Here is a 12,794-nt window from a genome sequence, read left to right as displayed (position 1 = left end):
CAGCCACAGTGTAGAATGTGGGTCAGTGGTTCTCATGGAGTTCAGCTGAACTGGCTGACTGGCCCACGTTGTTTTGGTTAGAGAGGAGAGTCTTTTTAAACTCACAGTACAGGAATCTGATCACTCACAGGATAGAAGGGTAGGATTACTTTTTCCACAAATAGTTTGTGGACCTTCTGTCAGTCAAACACCAATATGACCGACAGTCTAACCTCTAATCACAGCTTTAAGCGTCTTGCTATAGCAACATGTGAAAGCTCAAAATCACCATTAAACAAATGAAACTTCACACACAATAAGGAACGGCACTGGGCTAAATCATGGTCAGAAAGTGCGTCAGGCACAAGCAACGCCCAGCAACAACTTTCCACACCAAAGGTCACCTTAAAAAAGCCTGAGGCTGTTTTCTTTGGGCTACTCCCATTTAAATTAGTACCAGGAACATTAGATCAAGCCAAGGATTGAGGTGGATGTCTCTATTTTTTCAGTTCTAAAAAGAAGAAGAGGGAACAAGATGCAGATGATAGACTGGGAAACTCCAAATGAATGGAATATATTGTAACTACCATGATTATCAGTGTTACTGTTGAGTCTTGAAAGAGAAACGGAAGAGAAGTCGGATAAACCAATATCAGAAGATGGATTTGGACTCTTTAAGCTCAACCCTGGCTGGATTATCAACCAGGTGACATATAGCCCTGATTTCCTAAAATCACCAGGTTCATCGGGTGATAGTTAGATTGTATGTTTTTTTTTTTGTTGTTGTTGTTTTTTTTTGTAAATTTCCTTACAAATATGTATGACAACAGTGCAAGGTAAAGTTGTGAAATACTTATTGCATTATTGCTGAGTGTCAGATGAGTGTCAATACCACTTCTCCTGTCATACAGCAAACATGAAGCTACTATCAGCAGCTGGTTAGCCTAGATTAGCACAAAGACTGTAAACAAAGGAAGCCAGCTAGCCTTGCTCTGTCCAATAGACAAAACAAACTAATAATTTTACATTTTAGAACTTTGTTTATGGTCAGAAAAGCTGTACCACTATGTCTGATTTCATGCATGCATCTAATATTCAGTTTATAAATCGAATAAACAGAGCTACAGTGTAGGGGTTCTGCAGGTGAACTGCGTGTTTGATTTCATGCCCTGCTGCAGGATTACAGCAGACATCACTGCTGCCCCTGTGAAAGTGTACAGTGTTGACATGCCTCAATGGGACGCTTTACTCTCCAACTGGTAACTTGAGTGGCTTATTCCCTGTCCAGCCAAGATGGCATCTCTCATATGTGCAATTCACAGAAAGGTATTCTAATGAAAAATAACTTGCTTGTCAATACCAGGCTAGAATAGAGGAGATATGTATTTTGTTTTTTTTTCTAGAGTGAGTTTAAGAACCAGTTGCTCTCTGCTGCCTTCCAGATTGTTGATTCACAGCAGTAGCTGACTCACTCCCTGTGCCAGAAGCTCTTGGATCTGCACTGAAGCTGATCTTATAAACTCTAAAGAAGCCTAAATTAAGAGGTCGCCCTCTTTATCATATTAACAAACACTATCTAAGAGTTCATTTAGAAAAAACTTAGCTCTAAACAAGATTTGAGCGGCAGAAGAATGTGATATGTGTTAGACCCAATCAGGTTCAGACATGTAAAAGATGTTTTTGAAAGTCTAAGAAAAATGAAAAATAGGCAGGAGAAGCTGGAACATGTTGCCACTGTATACACTTTCACAAGTTCTTAATGCTGGAGCTGTTGTCAAAGCAAACCTGTGAAATAAATAAGAGGCTGTATGAAAATTAATAGGTGGCTGGACAGAAGAGTGCATTTTATTTTACTAATATTATTGTGTTTACTATTTGTAAAACCTGGACAATAAATAACATCTTTTTATTCAGACTGACTATTAGTGACAGTAACTAATTCTACAAGTAGCTTTAATATTATGGGAGTTTATTATCCCCTTTTAATGCTTACAGAGAAATGATCACACCCTTACCATATTAAAGTCAAATACTTTTTAAATACATGTTTCATACCTGTTCTTATCATTTGTTTATTTAGTTCACAGTGAAATTAAATTTACCTGTTCAATCTATTTCAAGTCAAGGGGTCACATTCAACATATTTATATGCTAAGTGAAAAAAATGTGTAAGGGTCACAGGGCAGTGGGCCAAACCACTTCTTTAAAGCATATGAACTGTTGAACATGTAATTACATAGAATTTCCAATTGACAACCTATCTCTACTCTCCTCAGTCTTAGCATCACAGCTTAAAATACTATTCAAATGGAAATCTATCACACTGCTGCAAAGTCAGACTCAGCCCTGCCATAAATCGGACCACAAATTCTGCACCAGCACTTCTTGAATCTAAATAGCCACCTCTGACTGCCATAGTAGTAGTAACTTCACAGAGTTGTGCTTTACTGTGAGAATTACAAACCTGTTCCTCTTGTACACAAATCAACAAGCCCTTACAGGGGAAGACGTCTCCCAGTGTAGCTATGCAAAACGTGTGTGAACTCACTGTCTAAATATGCCTCAGGCTCGTTCAATCAGCTTGAAGGTAACTCCAACAGCTTACAGCTACAGAAGGGAAAGGACTCTACAGAGAGAGTAAAACTGAACTGGATCTCATGAAACTGCCAGATCTTTCATGAGTCTGTAAATCCAATCCAGATCATCATCCTACCGCAGAGCAGTCATCTTTTATTCACTAGTGCGCGGCTGTACCTGCTTTGCCGTGTCGTGGCAGGAATGTGCAAGACTTCAAGTTTTATTTTGTTCTAACTTTATGATTCAGTGCCTCCCACTGCCTTCATGCAGTCTATTTACTTCACTTCAACCCCCCGAAGAATAAACAATAAACACGAACCTTATCCTTCTTCTAATCAGGCAATATTAGATAAAGACAACAGAAAATATTTAGTTAGGAACTTTTTTTAAAGTAAATGTCGGGGTGTCTAAAAGTACTCGACATCTCTGTTATGAAAGTTTGCTGTTACCACAGAAGAAAGTAATCGTTACTCACCTTGAAGTCGTTTCCTTGAACGCCACTTCACTCAGTTTAAGCTCCGAGGGGAAAATTCATGGTGCGTCGCTTTGTTGCCGTTTTGTTCGGTTTTCGGGTGACACCGAGGAGGCTCAATGTCCCCTTCCCTCGGTGAGTTACATGGTTTAACTGGTGGACAGAGACGCAGACACCGGTTTTGGACTGGAGCACCGAGGTGTGAGACAGCTGGGAGGTGGAGGACGACTGTGGTAATCTGATGCCTCCGCCTGATTGGCTGAGGACACACGTATCAGTCGTTTTTTGGGGCTGATTGTGGTTTTCGATGAGATTATAAATAACTGCGCCAGAATCGGTCCACATACGAAAAACGTTGCCGATAATCAGCAAGTCAAACCACTACTGGGCCCGGGTGGGAGTAGTGTGTGTGTGTGTGGGTGTGGCCCAAAACTAAGACAACAGATACGGGCCCCACATAAGTGACGTGGAAAAATGGCACGTACACGTTAGATCAGCGTTCAGCGTTTTGTTGGTAATAATAATGCTTTGTTAAAATATTTATATTAAAGTTGGTAAAATGTAAGAAATGTCAATGTCTCGCTGCTAAATACGATAAGATAAGAAAACCTTTATTTGTCCCACAATGGGGAAAGTGCCTGAATAATGTGCACCCTTTGTGTTGTTGTTGTTGTTGTTGTTTTGTTTTTTGTTTCTTATAGCAGAAACACTAATTTAGTTAACTATTTCAGGAGACCTGACGAGGCTAACTTTAGCTATTTTATTCTCTGGTTTCATACTTGGTCATTTACAAGCTCAATAAATGTTATTTATTGTTATTTAATGTTATTTATTTTTATTGTTTTTATTTTATAAAATTCTTAACTTACTTTTAAAATTCTTATTTACGTATGTGTATGTATATGTACATGTATGTGTGTATATATATATATATATATATATCTGTGTGTGTATATATATGTATAGAAATTCTTTGCTTTGGTGTACGGCGCTTTGTGTCAGCTCTTGCTGTTCCCAAGGCGCCTTATAAATAAAGTTATTATTATTATTATTATTATTCACACCATAAAAATTGTTTTGTTTTTTTTTTCTTTCTAACTTTGGCTAAAATATTTTAATCTGACAGTAGCCTACTTTTCAGTGTTTGATTTGGATCGAAATTAGCCTGGCCAGCCCAATGACTGTAGAAGGGGTTGAGATCATTGGCTGAACAAGGAAGGCCAGAGTCCTCTATACACGTGGTGTGTATACACACATTATAGTATACATATAATTGTTTGTTGTCAGGCATTATGCCCACGGTGTTAATGTTATATTCTTCTTTCGATTAAACAGATTCATATCAACATGCACACCTTTAACTGCAGGAGGCAGAGGAGCATTGAGACCTTCAGTCCGATGTGGACCAGACCATAAGGAAGGAGAGACGCAAAATGTGAGTGAAATTATTACATATTAGACACCTTTTTTCTGGTTTATATTGTGTTACATAGTCATGTGTTTTGATCTTTTTATTTTTATCTATTCCTTTACATTGTTGTAGACTAAGTAGCTGTTTTCCCTTAAAGCAGTAATGATAACACAGTCATACTTGAAAAAGATTTGCCACGGGCTCTAGGAATCAGCCGTCCACCTTTTATTGAACCTCAATATGAGGAGCTGCATCTCCCCTCTCCCTGGCAACAGTTGAACCTATTAGTTAGACCTAGTCAAATCTGTGGTTCTTTGTCTTCTCAGTTCAGAAGTTTCCAAAAAGTAACGAGGTGGCTGGGTGGTTAAGCCGGTGGACAAGTAAGCCTTTGTGCTGTGCACTAGAGGTGGGATTCTTTAGGCATTTCACAATTCAATTCAATTTCCATTTAACAGAGTGTGGCAAATGTACTCACATTATATACTTAAGTAGAAGTACAGATACTTGTGTGAAAAAAGTAAAAGTAGAAGTACTGATTCAACTCCTTTACTCAAGTAAAAGTAAGAAAGTACTGGGTCTGAAAAAGTAAAAAGTAAAAAACTCAGCAAAACTCAGTCTTGCGTTTCTGAATCTGCTGCATCGTCATAGGACTCGCCAGTGCTCCCTGGATCCCTTTCTTCTTCCATGTCACATTGCAGGTTTTCGCTTTAATATAACCTGTACACTCACTCGATTTCCCTCTTGTTAGTTACGTCTTTTATGTCGTGTCGTCATCTGTGGTCGACATCAGGTTGAAAAAGGAATGAGTCTGTTTTGATAATGTAAGGAGTAGAAAGTACAGATATTCGTGTTTAAATGTATGGAGTAAAACTCGTCAGAAAAATAAATACTTAAGTAAAGTACAGATACCTGAAAAATCTACTTAAGTACAGTAACAAAGTATTTGTACTTCGTTACTTCCCACCTCTGTGATTCAGAGGCCGATGATTTGATTAAAAAACGATGCCTCAATGCTTAATGCATTGTTTCTATACTTGCTACCTGTTAAAACCCTACTGCTCGCATTCGGGCCCGAAACTATTTCCCAATGTATTTCCAAAGATCATTTGAAAGCAGTAAACCTTACGATTCAAATGGTATAAACCAATTTATAATTGAATTATCACAGTGACAATAGTCTCTTAATGGAGGCAGCCGGGTTGTGTCTGTGTTTTTACAATGCTAGATGCAATTTTAGGAAAACTAGCATTTTTAAAGAAAATGGTATCGTCAGCAAATTGACCAATAATGATTTCTCTGTCTGCTGTGGATTTCCCTTGTCTAGCAATATTCGTAATATTAGGGGCAAGAAAATTAAAAAAAATCAATGTGGTGCAATTTTTCATTTTAATGGAGCTGTTGCCATTAGCTTAAAGAGTTTTTTGATTGCCTTACAAAAAACTTAGCAAAGCCAAATTTCTCTAATGTGAGAAACATGAATTCATGTTTATTGTATCGAAGGCTTTGTATAAGTCTAAGAAGAGGATAAAGGTGTCATCTGGTATTAAATCAGAATAGTCAAGAATGTCCAAGACAAGTCTGATATTGTTAGAGATATGCCTATTCTTCATAAAGCCAGACTGTGCCTTATCTATGATCATATCAAGAACGTCTTTAATTCTCCTGGCATGTACTAAAGCCATAATCTTGCAGTCATTATTAAACAGACAAATGGGTCTACAGTTTTACGTGCTAGGTTTAGGAATCAGCGTAATAAGCCCCTGCTTAAGACTTGAAGGAAGAGCACTATTTCCAATACCATCAGTGAAGAGCTGTAATAAAAAAGGAGCTAGCTGATCCAAAAATGTTTTGTAAAATTCTTTAACTAATCCATCAGTACCTAGAGATGTGTTGTTCTTAAGAAGAGCAATGGATTTTGCAATTTCATCCACAGTGAGGGATGGAGTGTTGTCTTAAGAATTTGCCAGCCTCAAATTTAAAAACTTCACAATTTGTGCAGTAGGACTTTCCTTCTTAACCTTGTTCAAGCAATGCGTAATCAGTTTATTAATTCCAGTTTTTCTAGCAGGGAACTGTTTAAAGAGTTGAATATCTACATAGATTGCTCTATGGTCACTAAGGGGTGTTGTATGATCACTAAGGATATTGACAGTGACTCTATCTTTGGAGATGTTATTGGATATTAACCTGGAACCTGACCTTTTACTCCAAGTGAATGATCTATCATCTGGAAATTTCTCCCTCCAAATATCACTAAGGTTAAATTTTTCCGTAAGTGTTCTCACTTTTTTTATATGTTGACCATTGTCCTGGGAGCCATCTATCCACTGTATTATTCAAAGTAACATTAAAGTCTGCTCCAACAAGTAGAACAGTTTGGGTATTTGGAGAGCCACCAGCGTGTCCACCTCATCTGTTGGGCTGTCTGAATACCAATATTCACTGCAAACTTTGTTTCTGTTGCGTACTTTATTACCTGCAATTTGACGTCTGCAGTACAGCTCTTTTTTTTTTTTTGGTGATAGGCAGGGGTGGAAACTTGTCTGACATGTTTTCTATTATTACAAAGGTTAAGGAAGCTGTTGTATAATCATGACAGTTATCACTGGGGTTTTCCTGCCTTGGCATTGTTAGGATTGTTTTCCATTAGCTTTGATCTGGTGCTTTCCAGTGATCTTTTCTTGTCACTTTGAGTTGATTGGCTACTTTTTTCTTGATCTTGGCAGTAAGCGTCTACTTAATTGGCCATCTTGGAAAGCCCCCCTCTGTGTTTTAATGTTGATTGGATCAACAGCTCAAGGAATGTGTTGGTCAGCTGCTTGCAGATCACGTCTTCATCGACAGCACTTGAAATATTTATTAAATAACATAAGTATAATCACCTATTTAGCCAGCAAATTTGACCTCAGAATAAAGACATAAAGACAGACACAACAACTGACGGCGGCTGATTTGGAGGAACAAAATAAAGTAATTTATTGTTACAAATGAATACTTATAAAAATACAAAGGAGAAACAAGACACATGAATCGATGAATAAACTTAAATGAATACATATTGTCATGATTCCCCTTAGGGACTTCCTGCCGGGGAACCTTTATTTTGTAAAGACTTCCTTTTTCCCCTGGCACTGGTTCCCGGCAGCTTTACTTTAGTTATTTGTGTTCATTGGTTTCACCTTTTGTCTATTGGTTATCTTTTTCACCTGTGTTTAATCACCTTGTGTTCTTCCTATTTATACCTCCCTCTTTCCTTTGTTCCCTGCCGAAGCATTAGTTGTATTTAGTTGGTGTTACAGAGTGATAGTGTGTTTGATGACGACCGTCTCACTCGGTCTTTATTCAGTTCGACCGTCTCACCCGGTCTTTCTTAGTCCCGACCGTCTCACCCGGTCTTTCTTAGTCCCGACCGTCTCACCCGGTCTTTCTTAGTCCCGACTGTCTCACCCGGTCTTGGGAGCTTACCGTCTCACCCCGTTCTCTTGTGTTTGTTGTTTTGCCCTGGAAGTCCCAGGAGGAATAAAGCTTGTTGTCCTGCAATTGTCCTACCGCCTCTCTTTTCCTCCAGCTCATGACACATATACACAATTGGATATATATGAATGCACTCAATATATACATAGCCTAAATAAATATTAAAGAAAGATAGAATATATAGATAAATGAATAATATATACATATTCTTTAAAAAAAAAAAAAACTATTTACAGACTGCGAGACCTATCCATTTTGAAGATGGATCTGACCTTCATCCCAACTTCCGGTTTTCATGACAGTCCATCACGTCCCTCATTGCCGCTTTGAAGTCAGATTCTGACCATGACTGGGAAAAAGATATTGAGGTGCTGGTGTTCGTCTACTGGCTGGGCCATGCAGCATCACATAGGGGGGTGTCACTGGCCTTTGACATCCTAAAGTTCACAGTGCATGACATTGTGCACAGAATGAGCAGGGCAGTCATTGGTATTTTGAAGAAGCTGATTACTTTCCCCACCCTGAATGACCTGGAGGCAGTGGGAGCAGGTTTTGCCCAGCTGCCTGGGTCTACAGCTTTCCGCATGGTAGCTGTCACATCCAGATCAAACCACCAGCAAATGACGCTTGATGCTATTTTAACAAGAAGCTATTTTACTCTGTCCAGCTGCAGGCCACCACTGACCACAAGGGGAAGTTCTTCGACATCTTTGTTGGGTGTCCTGGGTCTGTTTACGATGCCAGGCTACTGAAGAGCTGTCGTTTGCACTGGCCACCTGTATGCACCTGCACCCATCTGCTTCATGGTTCTGGTTTTAAGCATAAAGCATTCTTCATTTTGCATCTCCAATAAATGTATCTTGATTTAATATTTATATTCAGTATTTGTATTGGGACAAAAAACCCAGGAAGACATTCATTTTTTTTTCATTTAAGACTTTCTGCTCTGTTTTAAGGCCATTTTAAGGCTTAAAATTGTGGAAGGATGAATTGAGACTATTTAAAACTATTTTGTTTTTATGTTTTTCACTGCCTGTGCACAGCCTCTCCATCACCAAGACTCCTGTCCAGCCTCCTTGCGGCTGCAAATGGTAACTGGGTATATTGCAGCCCAGGTTAATCGACAGGGGAACTCAGAGCTGCAGTGGTCCCCAGCGGTGACACCCACCAACCACTCACACTACCTAAGGCTGTGTGTGAATTTGTACAACGAACAATTCTTTGAAATTCTAGCTATCTACAAATGTCACTTCAAATGCTATGAATTCGGACACTGTTGCATACTGTTGCTGCTATATAATAGGGATTTTGGATGTAGCTAACTTCTTAGTCTTTTATAAGCTATTAAAGCCATGTTTTTTGTAGCAACTTGGGGACAACACAGCTGCAAACACAGCACTACCACATTATTAAATTGTCTGTCTTGTCAGCACCATGAAGTTACACACTCAGCAGCCATAGAGGTAATTTATTTGAGGTAGTTTCTGCCCAGCATTTGTTCTCCTTTTAGCTCTGTTTTTGGCCTCCACCATAGACACTATATACAGTCCATGGTCTCCACCAAGTCCTGGAAAACTACTGACTTCTTATCCACTGCCTCAACATGTTCATCAGCTGCTTGTTAACTGCAGTCTGGTGCTGTACAAGCAGTGCACAGTGGGGTTTTACTACAGCTTTGTTGCTGAAAACAGCTGCCTGCTACAGCTGGAAGCAATGTATTGAGAACGGTGACAGTGAAACAAAATAATAAAGTTGTGGGTTACAAACAAAACAAAACCAAAAAAAATAAAGAAAAATATCCTGATATATGCTATTTATCTCATACAGTAGATATTTAACAAGGTGTTCATACAAAAATATCAATAACGCAGCTTTAACAGAGCCAGGTTTTAGGCTGCCACATTGTGAAAAGAATCTTCTGAAGGTCATTTGTTTCATTTGTGTTGTTTGAGCTCATCAGGAAGAGTCTGAAGGGGCTGGCAAACAAAATGGACCATTCAGCAACATATTTCACACACATAAAACACAAATGCATATATGGAACAAAGCTTTTTTATGACAGCACATGTAATAAGAATAGGGAACAAATCATCTTAATGGCCAAACAAGGGAGGCCTGTTATTCTGTGAAGCAGTGATTTAAAGTTAGTTACCATTACTTAGTTAACCCTTATAGAACTAATAAACTTTCTATTAATGACACCATAATCACTGTTGTTTTTAAACCACTGTATCAAAATCATCAAGCTTATTAAAAAGTGCTTTACACAACATAGGGTTTTTCGGTCTCCATATCAGGAAAGAGAATTATATTGGCTATTCTATGTCTGTCTCAGTTTACTGTCTAAATAAAGAGATATAATGAAGAAGAAGAAGCCATATGTCCAGCACACAGCTCCTAAGGGCACAGGAAAACAGTATGTATATGTAAATCAATTTATTGCAAGAAGACCACTGTGAACAACGTGTATCACTCTCTGCCTCTGGGCTCTGCTCAGAGGTCCTCTTCAGCAAAAATAAAAGACATGACCATAAATGACATTTACCTGGAAACTAACTGTTGTAGGCCTACATTCTAAATACTGTAAATATGTCAAATATAATCATCAGAGGTTACTCCAACATCTGTGTTTATAATAGCATATCTCTCTGATATGTACAGCATAAATCAAGACAGTGCCTTTTTGATCTAGGAAATGCATTAAAATTACACAAAAAATGATCTGAAATATGAAAGAGGCATGCAAACCATCCAATAGTTGTGTCTATGCAGCCTACAAGAAAATATACTCAAACCACGTTCTATCATGTGTGTAACTTAACAGCCATCTCTAATAGTTTAGCACAATTCTACAGCACCCTCTTCTGCTGCAGGCAGAGCATTAACACATACAAATGGTGCTTTTACTTAATTAGCAATTTCATTAAGAATTATCAATGAGAAACTTTCAAGATAAAAATAAAATACAAGAAAAATACATATTTTATACATTTTGTTTGAACACATGCTGAAACAGAGTGGCAATACTGTTGACAAAGGTGTTTTTTGGCTCAAATACAAGCAGGAGAATGGCCACAGGCATTGGTTTTGAAGCCTCAAATACAAGGGATAGTACAAATGTTCAAGCACTGTGTCTTTAAAACAATATGTTGTTAAAAGTTTAATGGTCATGTGCCGTTAATATGCAGTTCATCTTTTATCTGAAAGTGAATCTTAGCTGTCACTAATTTAACATGCAAGGGGGATTATCCTTCCACCCATGTTAGCACCAGTGATAAAGATAGCATTTTCAGTTTATCTCACCAAAACACAACTCTGCAGCAACTTGTCCAGTATACAAATGTTGCAGTATCTGTCTAAACTATACAAAATTGATACATTTTAAATATAAACAACATCAAGTCAGTTTCCAGTACTTAGATTATATATTAGATACAGTACATTGTACAGCTCTGTCAACACACAGTGGACAGCGATCCGTTTAATACACTGTACATGACCCAAAGGGCTGAAACTTGAGGTTAGACATGATCTTTGAATAAATTAATTCATAAATAAATCATGATTATGTCTTCCCAGTAACAGTGGTATCCTTGGTTCCCCTCGAGAGTCTGACACACACTACACACAAACAGACACACGCACACTGTGCACTCAAGCTGGCTCTTAAGTCCAATTTTACAACTTACTCCTATTCTAAAAATACTTTTGGCTTTACGAAGTAACAACGGTAAATTCAACTGAGACACGAGAAACTAATTTTTTTATGTAGCACGAGAGGTCTACCATCTAGTGGGAGCTTTAATTTCAGTAGTTATGTATTTAGAGTACCTGTAGTTGCTTGCTATGCTAGAATAATATTAATCCATAAAGTGACAGTGCTGGATGTGAGTTCCAGGGGGATTCTTTTCTCAAGTGGGTTTTATAAAGAATAATAAAGCCCATATCTACTAAGTCTTTAGTGAGACAGAATAACAAACAAGAATAGATTTGATGTGTATAGTGTTATATATCTAGATTCTCCCGTCAGTGCAAAGCAAGAGCTCAGCTGTGGCTTAGTACAGCATGCTAGGTTGATCGGTACTGATCATGTAAAACATGTAAAAGCATTTGGAGTTTGTTACTGGCAAACCAAATCCCTAAAGACATACACTGTTGTCACTGTCATTGGATGATTCAGCTTTGCAAGACTGATCCAGTTGTGCATAAGAGAGTTCCTTATATCGTCTAATAGTAGTACTTAAAGAATCCACAAATATATACAGAGAAAGACAGTTTTTGCTTCAAAATACCATAATTGTGTGCTTATATCCAAACTTGTACAAAGAATAACAAACAATTTAGCTAAAAATCACTGTTAGAGCAGGATTTCTCTTTCCTACACTCAGTCAGGTACAGTAGCAGCTTCTTCACCAACAGTGCGCTAACTGTTGGTGTTAGTACAGTCATGTTCACTCACGCCAACCTTTTGGTTCTTTAGATGATTGGCAGCAATCTCTGCTGCTGGGACGTTCTCTTTACACCTCTTGTCTGGTCACCAAAACCCCCAGACTCCCAGTGTCCACTCTCTCTTGTGTGTATTGCACCAAAGATAAATAATACAGAGCTGTATTTTTTATTTGAGAAAATCAAAGGTAGGGCTTGGTTCCAAGGTGCCAAGAAACTGGAAGCCAGGTACGGTTGCCTCCATCAGTCAGAGGAAGAAGTAGAGGAAGAGGGAGGTCAATGTATGTCTCGGCACATGGGAAGGTTGACAAAGATGAAAACATTGAACTCAATGAGGATGGAGAAACATAAAAAGATGGCATACATCACAAGGCAGACCAAGCCCAGTCGCCGATCCAGAGTCCATTTGTTTAAATGGACACCAAGAACCTGCAG

At 38.4% G+C, this 12,794-nt stretch overlaps 2 protein-coding genes and 1 long non-coding RNA gene across 4 annotated transcripts in view; 1 reads left to right on the top strand and 2 right to left on the bottom strand.

Annotated features, from left to right (window-relative positions):
• The window catches only part of LOC113127976 (ras and Rab interactor 2), a 29,515-nt gene extending 26,178 nt beyond the window's left edge, over positions 1 to 3,337 (bottom strand). For both annotated transcript variants that reach the window (XM_026302956.2, XM_026302957.2), the window contains exon 1: positions 3,032 to 3,337. The gene's annotated coding sequence lies outside the window, so the exon portion shown is untranslated. The remainder of the gene's footprint in view (positions 1 to 3,031) is intronic.
• Positions 3,338 to 3,375: 38 nt separating this feature from the next.
• LOC113127977 (uncharacterized) lies at positions 3,376 to 9,159 on the top strand. The gene is made up of 4 exons (XR_003295491.2): positions 3,376 to 3,542; positions 4,170 to 4,269; positions 4,364 to 4,463; positions 8,581 to 9,159. It is a non-coding gene; the product is annotated as an uncharacterized LOC113127977 (long non-coding RNA).
• Positions 9,160 to 9,990: 831 nt separating this feature from the next.
• LOC113128174 (sodium/potassium/calcium exchanger 3-like) overlaps positions 9,991 to 12,794 on the bottom strand; it is a 44,777-nt gene continuing 41,973 nt past the window's right edge. Inside the window, exon 17 of the mRNA XM_026303284.2 lies at positions 9,991 to 12,788. Coding sequence (XP_026159069.1) covers positions 12,636 to 12,788 — 153 coding nt within the window. The 3' untranslated portion in view covers positions 9,991 to 12,635. The remainder of the gene's footprint in view (positions 12,789 to 12,794) is intronic.

Source organism: Mastacembelus armatus, chromosome 1 (assembly GCF_900324485.2).
Source record: "Mastacembelus armatus chromosome 1, fMasArm1.2, whole genome shotgun sequence".
Lineage (NCBI taxonomy): Eukaryota > Metazoa > Chordata > Actinopteri > Synbranchiformes > Mastacembelidae > Mastacembelus > Mastacembelus armatus.
The sequence above is the reverse complement of the archived record's forward strand: the minus strand, read 5'-3'. Positions and strand labels throughout refer to the sequence as shown.